The 12329-nt window shown below is 37.9% G+C and overlaps 3 protein-coding genes across 4 annotated transcripts; all 3 read left to right on the forward strand.

Annotated features, from left to right (window-relative positions):
- The first annotated feature begins 113 nt into the window (after window positions 1-113).
- Window positions 114-3607, forward strand: pdcd5 (programmed cell death 5). Its single transcript, XM_068318363.1, has 6 exons — window positions 114-289; window positions 1482-1522; window positions 1862-1923; window positions 2608-2699; window positions 2791-2862; window positions 2950-3607. Exons 1-6 carry the CDS (start codon window positions 224-226, stop codon window positions 2992-2994), a joined length of 378 nt encoding a protein of 125 aa, XP_068174464.1. The 5' UTR covers window positions 114-223; the 3' UTR covers window positions 2995-3607.
- Window positions 3608-4586: 979 nt separating this feature from the next.
- mvda (mevalonate (diphospho) decarboxylase a) lies at window positions 4587-9036 on the forward strand. Of its 2 annotated transcripts, XM_068317750.1 has the most exons (10): window positions 4587-4719; window positions 4913-4983; window positions 5275-5389; window positions 5490-5636; window positions 5813-6012; window positions 6235-6309; window positions 6454-6672; window positions 7080-7195; window positions 7572-7680; window positions 7846-9036. In XM_068317750.1, exons 1-10 carry the CDS (start codon window positions 4659-4661, stop codon window positions 7924-7926), a joined length of 1194 nt encoding a protein of 397 aa, XP_068173851.1. In that variant the 5' UTR covers window positions 4587-4658; the 3' UTR covers window positions 7927-9036. The 2 variants fall into 2 exon arrangements, with proteins under 2 accessions (XP_068173851.1, XP_068173859.1); XM_068317758.1 differs by lacking the exon at window positions 6235-6309.
- A 415-nt stretch (window positions 9037-9451) lies between these two features.
- cyba (cytochrome b-245, alpha polypeptide) lies at window positions 9452-12183 on the forward strand. The gene is made up of 6 exons (XM_068312612.1): window positions 9452-9610; window positions 10001-10070; window positions 10570-10644; window positions 10784-10867; window positions 10992-11073; window positions 11337-12183. The coding sequence occupies exons 1-6, from the start codon at window positions 9553-9555 to the stop codon at window positions 11520-11522; spliced, it is 555 nt and encodes a 184-aa protein (XP_068168713.1). The 5' UTR covers window positions 9452-9552; the 3' UTR covers window positions 11523-12183.
- Window positions 12184-12329: the final 146 nt, after the last annotated feature.

The following is a 12329-nucleotide window of genomic DNA, read 5'->3' on the forward strand; positions in this document are numbered from 1 at the left end:
AAAAATTTTTAAATCTTCTATTTTGTCGGGAAATTACTTTCTCTACATCCTCAGTTCTCTGTGCTCGATTATTTAGCTTTGCAATTTGGATCACTTTATCAGTGTTGATTACACTCGTCTGGACGCGGTAGGGCCTTGCCGTTAGGAGTTGTGCATACTGTAGCCCCAAAATCTGTAACTTCAGTCCCCATTAAGTCTTGCATCAACAACACTTTCGTAAATAATGGCTGATGACGAATTGGCGGCGATTAGGCAACGAAGGATGGCGGAACTACAAGCACAGAACGAGGTACGGAAAACATGAACGGTAAACGTGTTGACGCCAGCCTTAAAAGGACTTCAGTGTGATGCTAGCTAGTGCTACTTTCAGTCAACCGAAGAGTCGCTTAGGCGAGATCTATAGCTCCTCTATGAGTGTCGTCCACACTAAAAGTTGTTGAATTGATACTTAACGAGAAAAATCACTGTAATAACAACGAAGATTAGCACTGCTAACTTTAGCTTGACAGCTCTAGGAGCACACACCCCTCTGATAACGACTGTTAGCTGTTCATGACTGAACAAAATCCGAATGTAAAGTTAGCAATTCTGAGTGATTATGGTGATTATAATTCAAAACTAGTCGGCAGACTGACGGGCTTATTAAAGGTTGGATATTTTAGAAATATGAAAAAGACTAAATTAATGAGCAATTACTCAACTTCTTCTCCTTTCGGCTTTTCCCTTCAGGGGTCGCCACAGCGAATCAATTTCCTCCATCTAGCCCTGTCCTTTGAATTCTCTTCTCTCACACCAACTACCTTCATGTCCTCTTTCACTACATCCATAAACCTCCTCTTTGGTCTTCCTCTAGGCCTCCTGCCTGGCAGTTCAAAACTCAGCATCCTTCTACCAATATATTCACTATCTCTCCTCTGGACATGTCCAAACCATCTCAGTCTGGCCTCTCTGACTTTATCTCCAAAACCTCTAACATGTGCTGTCCCTCTGATGTACTCATTCCTGATCCTGTCCTTCCTGGTCACTCCCAGAGAGAACCTCAGCATCTCTGCTACCTCCAGCTCTATCTCTTGTCTTTGAAAAAATCCTGCCTGTACACTCTTCTTCACCTCTTTTCCACACTCTCCATTGCTCTGGACTGTTGACCCTAAGTACTTAAAATCCTTCACCTTTTCGATCTCTTCTCCCTGTAACCTCACTCTTCTACTTGGGTCCCTCATTCACACACATGTACTCTTAACTTTATGTGACAATATTTAATACTTAGATCCTCAACTAAGTCTTAAATACTAAATTATATAAATTTGAAGTTGAACTTTGAAATGTCACTGAAGCTATAGATTTTTTGCACGTATTCATCTGGTTTGTGATCATAAAGCAGTTAATTTAGCTGGTGTGAAAATCTGCTCCTAGTTCTACATTATCCACTTGAATGCAGAAATACAACAGAAATGTGATGGTGCTGTGTCATGTTCTTTCAGGATTCTCCAAATAATCAACAAGTACAGGAGGCCAAACAAAGGTAAGATTTCCATATTAATTTAAAATTGCTAAACAATACAGATTCAATCTGACTTTGATATAGCTTCATCCCCCAATAAATATTAAAAAAATAATTGCTATGCACTGAATTTTCTCCATGCAATTGTGACATTATTGCTTTTACCGCTACAGGGTACTGTATGTTTAAAAACAAAGGTATGAACAGAAAACAGCAATTTAACAGCAAACCTGTATTACAGCTGCAAGACCAGTATTATGATGGTTTTACATTTTAATAAATGGGTTTTTCCGTTACTGTATATTTTTATAGAACTATGAGGAGCAAGTAGAGCTGACATTCTATTTTTATACTTCACAGAGAAAAAGAAATGAGGAACTCTGTATTGGCTCAAGTTCTTGACCAGTCTGCCCGTGCTAGATGTAAGTGTGCTTTGTTCAACCTGTATTAAGTGTTCCCATTTTCAATTCATCGTGCTCTTGTCAATTGAAAGAAATTTCATTTTTGTATTCACGTTGTTTTCTTACTAAGAAGAAAAGATTATTTACTCATTCTTCTTCTCCTTCTGACCTTTCCCTTCGGGGGTCGCCACAGTGAATCAGTTGCCTCCATCTAACCCTGTCTTCTGCATCCCCTTGTCTCACACCAACTACCTTCATGTCCTCTTTCATTAGGACATGAAGGTAGTTGGTGTGAGATTAGAGGATGCAGAAGACAGGGTTAGATGGAGGCAACATTATTTTCATAATTTATGAATAGTCTTATTTCAAGCCAAAAAAGTCAAACATTTGCTGATTACAGTTTCTTGATTTTAAGGAAAATATAATTTTAAAAAAATGTATTTTAGTATATGAAGAGTCTTTGGGTTTTGCACTGGGAAAACTGTTTTTTATTGTTTCTTAAAAGAAATTATATTATGAAATATATGAAATTATTTTGAAAATTATCTTTTCTAATAAGCATGTCACACAGGACATACTTAAGGAGTGAAAGGCTCTTTGTCCAGTGTTCCACTGAAGCTATATTTATGACAGATTTTTGAATTACACAAAGAAATGCCACTCGCATGCTGAACAAAAAATGTTAAAAATATTTTCTTGTTTAAGTGAACAGTCTTGCACTAGTGAAGCCAGACAAGGCCACAGCAGTTGAAAACTATCTCATTCAAATGGCTCAAATAGGACAGTTGGGAAGGAAGGTAAGAAAATCTACCTCTAATGATGAAATCCCTGATGTTGCTGATGTTATATTTCCCAGAAGTACAATTATTCTGTTTTCTCCTTTGTCAGATTTCAGAGCAGGGCTTGATTGAGATTCTTGAAAAAGTCAGTCAACAAAATGAAAGGAAAACAACTGTCAAAGTAAGTTCCAATGAAGTGTCATCTTTGTTGGATTCTTTGTCATTTGTTGATTTTCCAACCTTACCTTGCATGCTCTATGCTTATCAGTTCAACAGACGGAGGGTGATGGATTCAGATGACGAGGATGATTAACTTTACATTGGAACCCTGGAATTAACTGAAAAGTCATGAGAAGATCTGCTTTACTGGGACTCTGACAGCATCCTTAAAGCTGAATCCTGGGATGCCACATTAGCACCTGGGTATCTATGAAAGTACATACCAAGAGGGAAGAAAAACAAAGTGGAGTTGACATTGGAACGAAGTGGTGGAAAGAAGAATTCCCAGTGTCAAATTAAATAATCTTTTGTCACAAATATGTACTGCTTACATTTTACCCTTGACAGTTCATCTATATCTTCATCTCCACCACAAAGGTTTACATAAAAAGCCTTAAAAGAAAATGGTTCTTGTGATATGAGTCCACAATAATCAGTTCTTGTTTTAATAAGTATGGCATCTTTTTGAAGAGGTTTCTGGTTTGCTTTTTATTCTCAAACTTAGATGGACATAGGCTAACAATTATTACTGTTTTGACTATTAACACAAAGAACAGGAAGCTTTACAGTTTCCTCACCAACATGCAGATTTGACTTAATTGAAAGTTAGCATGGAGTATCTATTCTTTGTTCATCAGCTATCTCATACTTCGGATTTCGTTTCAGTTTGTCAAATGTGTCCAAATACGTTTGAAATAAAAAATAAATAAAAAGATGAGATGTCTTATTATTAATAAAATAAATAAAATATGCTTTCTCAAGACCGACAAGACTTGCAAATAAGATTTGTTATCACAATCATTGTTGACAAATTCAAACAGAGTAACTGAAAGAAACACTTTACTGACATTAATTTACACAGTTAACTCCCAACTAATCCAGATTGGAAAACTTTGAATTACTGTTCAATACCTGTACAGCATTTCAAGCTGCTGTTCATCATCGCGTTGGGGTAAACGTGTCTGCGCTGACAAGCGGAAAGAGAGGGAATCTTGTACAGACATGTACTGTAAACTGTCAGGGCGATTTATGTAGAATGGCCATTATCGCATTTGTCATCATTTGCATTCCTTATAGCAGGCTGGGGTAACTTATTTGCTATATCCGTGTAAAACATGTTACTGTTCATGAAGTCTTCTTTTCCTTTCGGCTTTTCCCTTCAGAGGTCGCCACAGTGAATCGGTGTCCTCCATCTAACCCTGTCTTCTGCATCCTCTTCTCTCACACCAGCTACCTTCATGTCCTCTTTCTCTACTGTTCATTAAGTACTGTATATGAAAGCAGTACCGTATGTACGGCAGCATCTGCAAGATCAAAGCAAAGCATAAAGCTGTCTTTAAAGATATCACAAAAATAAACAGTCATAAAGTGTATTCATTCAGTCATTCATTATCATGTACCGCCGATGTATCCGCGTAGCGGGTCACGGGGAGCTGGAGCCTATCCCAGCTGGCATACTGTATAAAATTCTAGTCCATTAATTTGAAAAGGGGCGTCGTCAGTTCTTAGCCCACTTTCGCACGACCGTGGTGCGATGAACTCTCATTGGTTCTTCCGACTGATTACACGGAGTATCTTAGGTCTGATTCGTCGTGATACTGGTCACATGTTCAGTCCCAGCCAATCGAGAGAGAGAGAGACCTCGAGGACCTCGGCTAAAGTAAGGTTCATTCATGTTAGCTAAAAGCTGTACCTGCTGAACACGAGAGTTCCACTTTATGACGGGTATAGTTTAAACAAGTACAAACAGAACACAATATGGACAAGCTAAACGTAGTGACATGCACGGCTCCTGTGAATATAGCTGTCATCAAATACTGTGAGTATCAGCTCTAGTTGTGTTCGACCCTATTTAACTTTATGTTAGGTTTGTGTTTTATTGAAAACGTTCAATCCTATTTTATCTCCAAAATTCCGGTTACTAGTGTGGTGACACTACTGTGCTCTAAATGGATGTAATTTAATTCTTGTTTTATTTAAGTCTGCTCATTGTGAATGAACTTGCTTGTCAGGGGGGAAGAGACATGAAGAATTAATTCTACCCATTAACTCATCTTTGAGCGTCACGTTGCATCAAGACCAGGTATTGAAATTAACTGCATTGGTTGATTTAGTCATAATTAAATTCTATTCACTTGTAGCTTGTTTTTATTTTTATTTCATTTTTTGTATTTTTTTTTGTAGTATTGCTTCAATATTTGTGTGTTATGGTCGCAGATTAAAAATAAATGTTAAATACTCGCAAGTGCATGATTCCAGTTGATGTTGGATTCTGCTTGGATGATGGCTAAAACAAAATGATGTCATATTCAATATTAAGATATCTTTATAAAAATCTCATCTGTAGAATCTGCCTTGTCTTCCTTCTGTCAAGCTTAAAACAACCACAACAGTTGCAACCAGTAGGTCATTTTTGGAAGATCGAATTTGGCTCAATGGCAAAGAGGAGGACATAAGTCATCCAAGACTACAATCTTGTCTGAGAGAAAGTGAGCCTTTAATTTTTGTTTTTTGTTTTTTTTGCAAAATAGAAGAAAAATAAGAGTGCAGGCCCTTGTGTTATTTTTTAAATTTTGTTTCTGTATTTAGTTCGACGATTAGCGAGGAAGAGACGTAATGATGGTGACCGCAGTTTGGATTCGACCAGCTTGTCTCACAAAGTCCACATCTGTTCTGTTAACAACTTTCCTACTGCTGCTGGCCTCGCCTCCTCAGCTGCTGGGTTTGCTTGTCTAGGTATGTGTATTCAGACTTTATTTGCGTATAAAGCAACTTAACTGAAGACTCGTGCAACGGTTTCGTATCCGCACACAAGAAGACAAGTTCATGTAGGTGCCCATGCTTCAGCATGACACACAGTCTTGATTTTATGTTACATGCTCATCTCATACACTTTTGTTTATCTGTTGCAGTTTACACTCTGGCACGGGTTTTCGACGTAGAAGGGGAATTGTCTGGTATTGCACGGCAGGGTTCAGGCAGTGCATGCCGGAGTCTGTATGGAGGGTTTGTCCAGTGGATCATGGGGCAGCAAGAGGATGGCAGGGACAGCCTTGCCCAACAGGTGGAGCAAGAGACACACTGGCCCGATCTCAGAATCCTTGTACTTGTGGTAGGTCATTTTGTGTGAGTTTGAGAGGGAAAGAAAACAAAGAAATTACATATGAGTTTTTAAAATGTTTTCAGTCTTGCCACCATGATATTCTTTTGTTAATTTATTCTATAAATGACTTTTTTGTGTAATGAGAAAGTAGCAACTAGCTTCTCGCAACATAAAATGCACACTGATCAGTAGTTATAAATGGTTTGTTTTTATTGATGTATTTTGCCACAGGCCAGTGCTGATAAAAAAACAGTTGGAAGCACTTCTGGGATGCAAACCAGTGTAAAAACAAGCTGTCTCTTGAAGGTAACTTCCTTAAATGTACATGATTGAGTAATTTTATTAGTATAAATATTTTTTTCATTGTTTGTCCTGTATATTGAGGGATTGGGATTGTTATATCAGTTTTTAAAGTGCTATTCACAAGAGGGTTTATGTCTCTTTTCTCAGCATCGGGCTGAGTCTGTTGTCCCAGAGCGAATGGTAGAAATGACTGAGGCGATACGGAGAAAAGACTTTGCTGCATTTGCTGAACTAACCATGAAGGACAGTAACCAGTTTCATGCTACCTGCCTCGACACGTATCCTCCCATCTTCTACCTTAACAGCGTGTCACAAAAGGTTATCAGTTTGGTGCATCAGTATAACAGACACTATGGAGAGACCAGGGTGAGCAATTGTAATTAGCATTACAGAAATCAGATCTGTGCAAGGTTTTCTTTTTGTTCTGTCACTTGGACTACTGTGTATTTTTAGTTTAAAAAAAAGACAATTCTGAAAACTCTAAATCAAATAAAATGTGATGGATATCGTTCACTGCAATGATTGTAAGGTAATACATTAAAATGTTATGAAACAGGGCTACTAGGTAAAAATTGAAGGTCTTCAAAAATGAGGGACAATCACATCAGATATAGAGCACATGAAGAAAATGGAGCTAAAATATGTAACTACAACTACCAAAAGTAGTCATGAAGCAGTTCTTTAAATCACAGTCTTGTGATAGACAGAGAAATTTATGAGATGACTTTATAACCCAGGAATCAGAATATGATAGAATGATTGTTTCCAAACAGGTGTGTTATACGTTTGATGCAGGACCCAATGCCGTGATCTTCACTCTACAGCAGCATGTTCCTGAGTTCGTTCAGGTGGTTCAAAATTTCTTCCCCCCAGAGACCAACGGAGGACAGTGAGTTGAATACTACTAGGCCTACTTAGTATGTGTATTTTTCTACAAATTGTTTCTTACATTCAATTAAATTCATGTATTTAAAATATAAGTGGCTGGCACAGTGGGTAGCACTGTCGCCTCACAGATAGAAGGTTCCGGGTTCAAGTCCTTCCTGTCCGGAGTTTGTATGAACCTGTGTCTGCATGGATTCTCTCCAGCTTCTCCAGCTTCCTTCAAAAACATGCGTTTCAGTTGAATTGATCAGCTCTAAATTGCCTGTAGGTGTGAGTGTGTGCATGAGTGTTTGCTGTTGGTGTTACATTGTCCATCAATGTGTTATCTAACTCTGTAATTATGATCTTTCATCTATAAAATGTGTCTTACTTGTCTGCAGGTTTGTTAAAGGTCTTCCAGTTGACCATGTTGCTCTTTCTGAGGAGCTGAAAAAGGCCATTGGTTTAGAGCCAACGCCAAAGGGAATAAGTTATATCATCAGCACTAAGGTACACGACTGTAATCCTTCTGTTGCACCCTTTGTCAGTTTTATTTTACACAGCTACTGAAGTTATCTTATTCCCATCTATGTATCTGTGCATCTTTCTAAAGATTGAACATTATATTGGCATTACAAGGCAGAGATATAATGTTGTCCCTGTTTTGTGTTCAAGGCTGGACCAGGACCTCAAGTTGTGGAGAACGCTGCTCAACATCTACTCGGATCGGATGGTTTGCCTAAAAAAAGTGCATGACGCCCTGCAGCCTTGGAATAACACATTTGGCTGTTAATTTCAAATTTAATTCCTATTAATTTAATATTTGTTAATTATTGAAATTTACTTCCCTTATCTCCCCACCTATATCTTTTAATAAGCTCAATTGAAAAATTCTCACACTGTCACCAACTCCACCCACTACCTGTCAGTCAAGTGCCCAACCAGTCACGGTGCATCTGCCAGAAGGAATCACATGAACAATATGACGTAAGGCGTCTATTATGTTGGGAGAAGAAATAACTAGATAATGGACTAATAATCAAGGACGTTATGTTTTCACCAATGTCTGTTTGGTAGGTTGTCAGCAGCATTACACAAAAACTGTTGGACACATTTCAACAAAACTGGTTCCAAACATGTACGATCTCAGTAAATGTTGGAGCGGATCCAGATGAACACAACCACATTAGTTGTAAAGAAAATGCTGCAATGTCTTCCACACAAGACATCACAGATAACCGACTGTTCTCCTTGTGTGAACATTTATGAGTTTTGTTTTGACTTGATGAAAGAAAAGTAATCAGATAGTTTCTTATAAACCATCCATCATTTCCAAGGACACGGTGAATAAATAGAATTTGAAGTGTAACCACTGTGAAAACAAATGCCCAATTGAGGTTGTTTCACTGTTGGAGTTAAAGTGAAATGAAATGATTGATGAAAACATTTAGCTTGAACAAGCTGGAACCTGTATAATTGCATATCCTTTTCCTTAATCGCATACACAGAATGTAATGCATATTCATATATTTTGATAGTTGGCTTTAAATCAATCTGTTACATAATAATGTAGGTGTTTGTACTCAGATTTAAAACTATACCTCATACAACACTGTAAACTCAGGTAACAACTGGAGAAAACATTGTACTCCATCAGTAGTTGGTGTATCTCAGCACTGACTGCAGCCGTAATCCGTCTTTGTGAACAAGGACAATATCCTGATGATATCCTGTATTAGTTGGATAAAGGCACCATGGATATTTCTGAAAAAAATACTCAAGATTCAGTCACGTTACAAAGCCTTGTATGTTGAGAGACCTGCCCCACATTTATTGTACATGTAAAAATAAAAAGACTCAAACTGATCCAGAAAAATTGTGTGCTTTGCATCACTTGTGTGCTTAATTTGTGTCTGTTTGCAGGTTCCATATAGAATCTGAAATGCTATAAATGCTATCCTTCATTGCCTACATTAAATTGTAGCTTTAAAAAATCTGGGTGAACTAGTGGTTTCACATTAAACTTTATATACAGTGTGTGTTTTCTATCCTGTTTTAAAATTAAAAATATTTCTCAAACACGTAAATAACACGACAACCTTATAAAAGCAGTCTTTCTTTCTTTTTTTCCTGGCTTTAACTGGCGGCAGGGGATGTCCGTGGTTTCATCACCGCATTGTCTGCTCTTACTTCATCGCGGTACCTTTGCCCCATCTGCAGTCTCACACTTAACGGAAATGACGTAACAGAAGCCCCGCCCCCTCAACCTGCTCATCTACATTCCCCAAATCTGGTACAAAAACATTTGTTTCCTCGTGTGAACAGGTGGGACAGGTAAAGCTCTTGGTGAAGTCAGACTTCTGCGTCGCTCAGGTGAACACGATGGGGCAAATAGAGTGGGCGATGTGGGCCAACGAGCAAGCTCTGGCTTCAGGACTCAGTGAGTAGAAAACTTTTTAAGTTAAAAAACGAATATTCTAGTCTTTTTATTAGAAAATCAAATAATCTAATAACATAACCGATAAATGAGGCTGAAACAAAATGGAACTATTAGTATTAAATTCACTTTTTTCAGCTGCCTACACTTGTTTAATGATGGAGTAAATGCTATTTGTAAGAAATCATTTTATCTCACAGACTATAAATAAATCTTTTAAATAAACCGTCTGATATAAGTTCAATTCATTATCATGAAAAAGAAAATAATTTGAAACTGCAAGTCAGCATGAGGCTGATTTTCCCTGTGCTTTTGTCTTTAAATTGTGTCAAAAAAATAAAAATTTGTTTGGTTCACGGTTTTAATTTTAATCTTCCTGTTTCCTCATTTCAGTTCTTCTCACTGGAGGCATTGTGGGGGTGGCTGGACAGTTCAGAGGATGGCAGTTTGCAGCTTATGCAGTGTATCCTTTATATTTTTGCATAGGGAAGCTGTGTGTTTTATCACTTTTTTTGTTTAGCCTTCATGAACCAGCTCTTAAGCAACACGTATGTTTAAAAATTAATAAACCATGCGCCAACAAGAAAAAATGGTGTTTAGATGTCTACAATGTAGAGAAGTTGAGGACATTCATGCCACAACCCATATTTACTTTTGGCAATACTTAAAACAATATTTAGTCAGTCAGAAATATGTTTTACTTCCATTTATGTATATGAATCATGACATTTTTGAAAAAGTGAAATGATCGTCATCGTTTCTCTCACTTGCGCAATTTCACCATGTCGTGCTCATGTCGTTCTTTAAATCAGAGCCAGTCCATCTGTCATTTGTGTTTTCCTCTAAAGCAACTAAGGGATACAGATATTTTGTTTTTTGTTTTATTTTTTTCCAGTGTCTTCTACTTGTTATTAATTGATTCACTGAACCTACAAGATGACAAAGCCTTAACAGTTAACCAGTGCTGCTGGGGTGTTTGTGTGTCTGCTTGAGTATCCCAGAAGCAAGAGGGCCAAGGGTACAAGTGTGGAGAGACCGTAAGCAATTTTATTCTCATATTTATGTAAATTCACGTTTTTCTGCAACACGTGTTTTTAACACTTATAGGGTAAATTCAGTTCTTATTGCCAATGAAGCTTTACACTGACTCCTGTCTTTTGTTTTTTTGCTTCTCAGGGCCCAGTACTGCTTCACCATTTGTGTAAAGGCATTTGGTCCACTGACAAGAAACTATTATATCAGAGCATTTCTACATGCAGTGTGAGTTCATTGTATGAGCTGTTGTCTTTTGCTTAGCAGCATTCCACTCATTCACAGTAAGCCACTGTCAAAAAAATATCTAATCATAATGTTCTGTTGTTAAATGTCCATTTGTCTTCCATAGCATTTGTATACCTGGTGGTTTCATGCTTGCCACTGTCCTTGGGTGTGTTTGCTTAGGCATTGCCAGTATCATTTACCTTGTGGTAAGTTGTTTGGTTTTTTGCTTAACGTCACGCTCCATTACTCAACACTGTCAACTGTGATAAAGTCGGCCTGATGAGGCAGGAAGTGGCCGGTTGAAGGAAACACGGAAATGCCAACAAGGAAGAGATTGGTTCATGACTGAAGCCTGTGTTGAGACACCGCCTTTCAGTTTTGAAATCAAACCAGTTAGGGGAGTGACTTGGCTTCTAATATTAGCCAACAATTAATAACGAGGATTCTTTTTCAAATTCTTGTCACGTAGGCAGCTATCCGAGGTGAACACTGGGAACCCATTGTTCCAGCGAAGGAAATTCGAAAGCCAGTTGCACAAAGCATCAAGAATCCTCCTCAGAATCCTCCACCAAGACCACCTGCAGAGATGCGCAGAAAAAGGGCTGATGACCTGGAGGGAGAAGCATATGACAATCCCCTCCCTGTCACTGATTAACCAGTTACTGCCCCATTCTTTGTGTCACCTCCTCTGACTTCCTGAGATCTTGGTACATTTAAACCTATAAAATAAGTCATGCTGGAGTGCCACCAGAGTCTATTTATTATGGACTAATAAATATTTTGCTTGCTGTTAAAGGAAGCTTGTGACTAGTCTATAAATTGGCTCCACACCTTTGTACCTCAATTTGTAGAAAAAAAATTTTAATGCAGAGAAAATGATTCTTGGCAAGAAGTGAGACTTCAAAAGATACTGGGTGAAGTTAATGTCATATTTTATTTTTGAGCAAAACAAAGAAAAAACAAACTTTCTGATGTTTCCGTTTTTACTGAGATTATGAACCCGTTTCTGCATGGATTCTATCCAGGTTCTCCAGCGTCCTTCAAAAACGTGCGTTTCAGGTGAATTGATCAGCTCTAAATTGCCTGTAGGTGTTTTCTTCACCAACTACCATATATTTTAAGATGTATTGCATAAACAGTTGTGTTGCCAGGCAACACTATATTGCACTTACATTGTGTTCCTGATGTTATTTTTCTGTTTTTTAATATCAACTCATGTCAAACACTGTGTGATTATATTGTTTTCTGGGACAAAAGTGACACAGTTGTTCTCTGTGATTTCATGACTTGTAAATAAATTCCATTTGCACTTTGAATTCTGTTGTTTAGACTTTCACATACCCTGGTTTGCCTTGGAAATTTATTTCAAGTAATGCAACTTCCTTCTTTCACAACACCACTAAGTTTCCCTGCTTGAGAAGTTTTCTTTCACATCCAAAAAGTTTTTTTTAGACCGTTGCTG

This window comes from Antennarius striatus, chromosome 1 (assembly GCF_040054535.1).
Source record: "Antennarius striatus isolate MH-2024 chromosome 1, ASM4005453v1, whole genome shotgun sequence".
NCBI classification, from domain to species: domain Eukaryota; kingdom Metazoa; phylum Chordata; class Actinopteri; order Lophiiformes; family Antennariidae; genus Antennarius; species Antennarius striatus.

Bases quoted from the DNA above. Each gene is read 5' to 3' on its own strand.
- pdcd5 (XM_068318363.1), top strand. From the start codon at position 224: ATGGCTGATGACGAATTGGCGGCGATTAGGCAACGAAGGATGGCGGAA. The intron at 1,523-1,861 runs GTAAGATTTCCA...TATACTTCACAG, and splicing joins GTACAGGAGGCCAAACAAAG to AGAAAAAGAAATGAGGAACT. The intron at 1,924-2,607 runs GTAAGTGTGCTT...TTCTTGTTTAAG, and splicing joins CCAGTCTGCCCGTGCTAGAT to TGAACAGTCTTGCACTAGTG.
- mvda (XM_068317750.1), top strand. From the start codon at position 4,659: ATGGACAAGCTAAACGTAGTGACATGCACGGCTCCTGTGAATATAGCT. The intron at 5,390-5,489 runs GTGAGCCTTTAA...TTCTGTATTTAG, and splicing joins ACAATCTTGTCTGAGAGAAA to TTCGACGATTAGCGAGGAAG. The intron at 5,637-5,812 runs GTATGTGTATTC...TATCTGTTGCAG, and splicing joins TGCTGGGTTTGCTTGTCTAG to TTTACACTCTGGCACGGGTT.
- cyba (XM_068312612.1), top strand. From the start codon at position 9,553: ATGGGGCAAATAGAGTGGGCGATGTGGGCCAACGAGCAAGCTCTGGCT. The intron at 10,071-10,569 runs GTATCCTTTATA...ACAGTTAACCAG, and splicing joins CAGTTTGCAGCTTATGCAGT to TGCTGCTGGGGTGTTTGTGT. The intron at 11,074-11,336 runs GTAAGTTGTTTG...CTTGTCACGTAG, and splicing joins CCAGTATCATTTACCTTGTG to GCAGCTATCCGAGGTGAACA.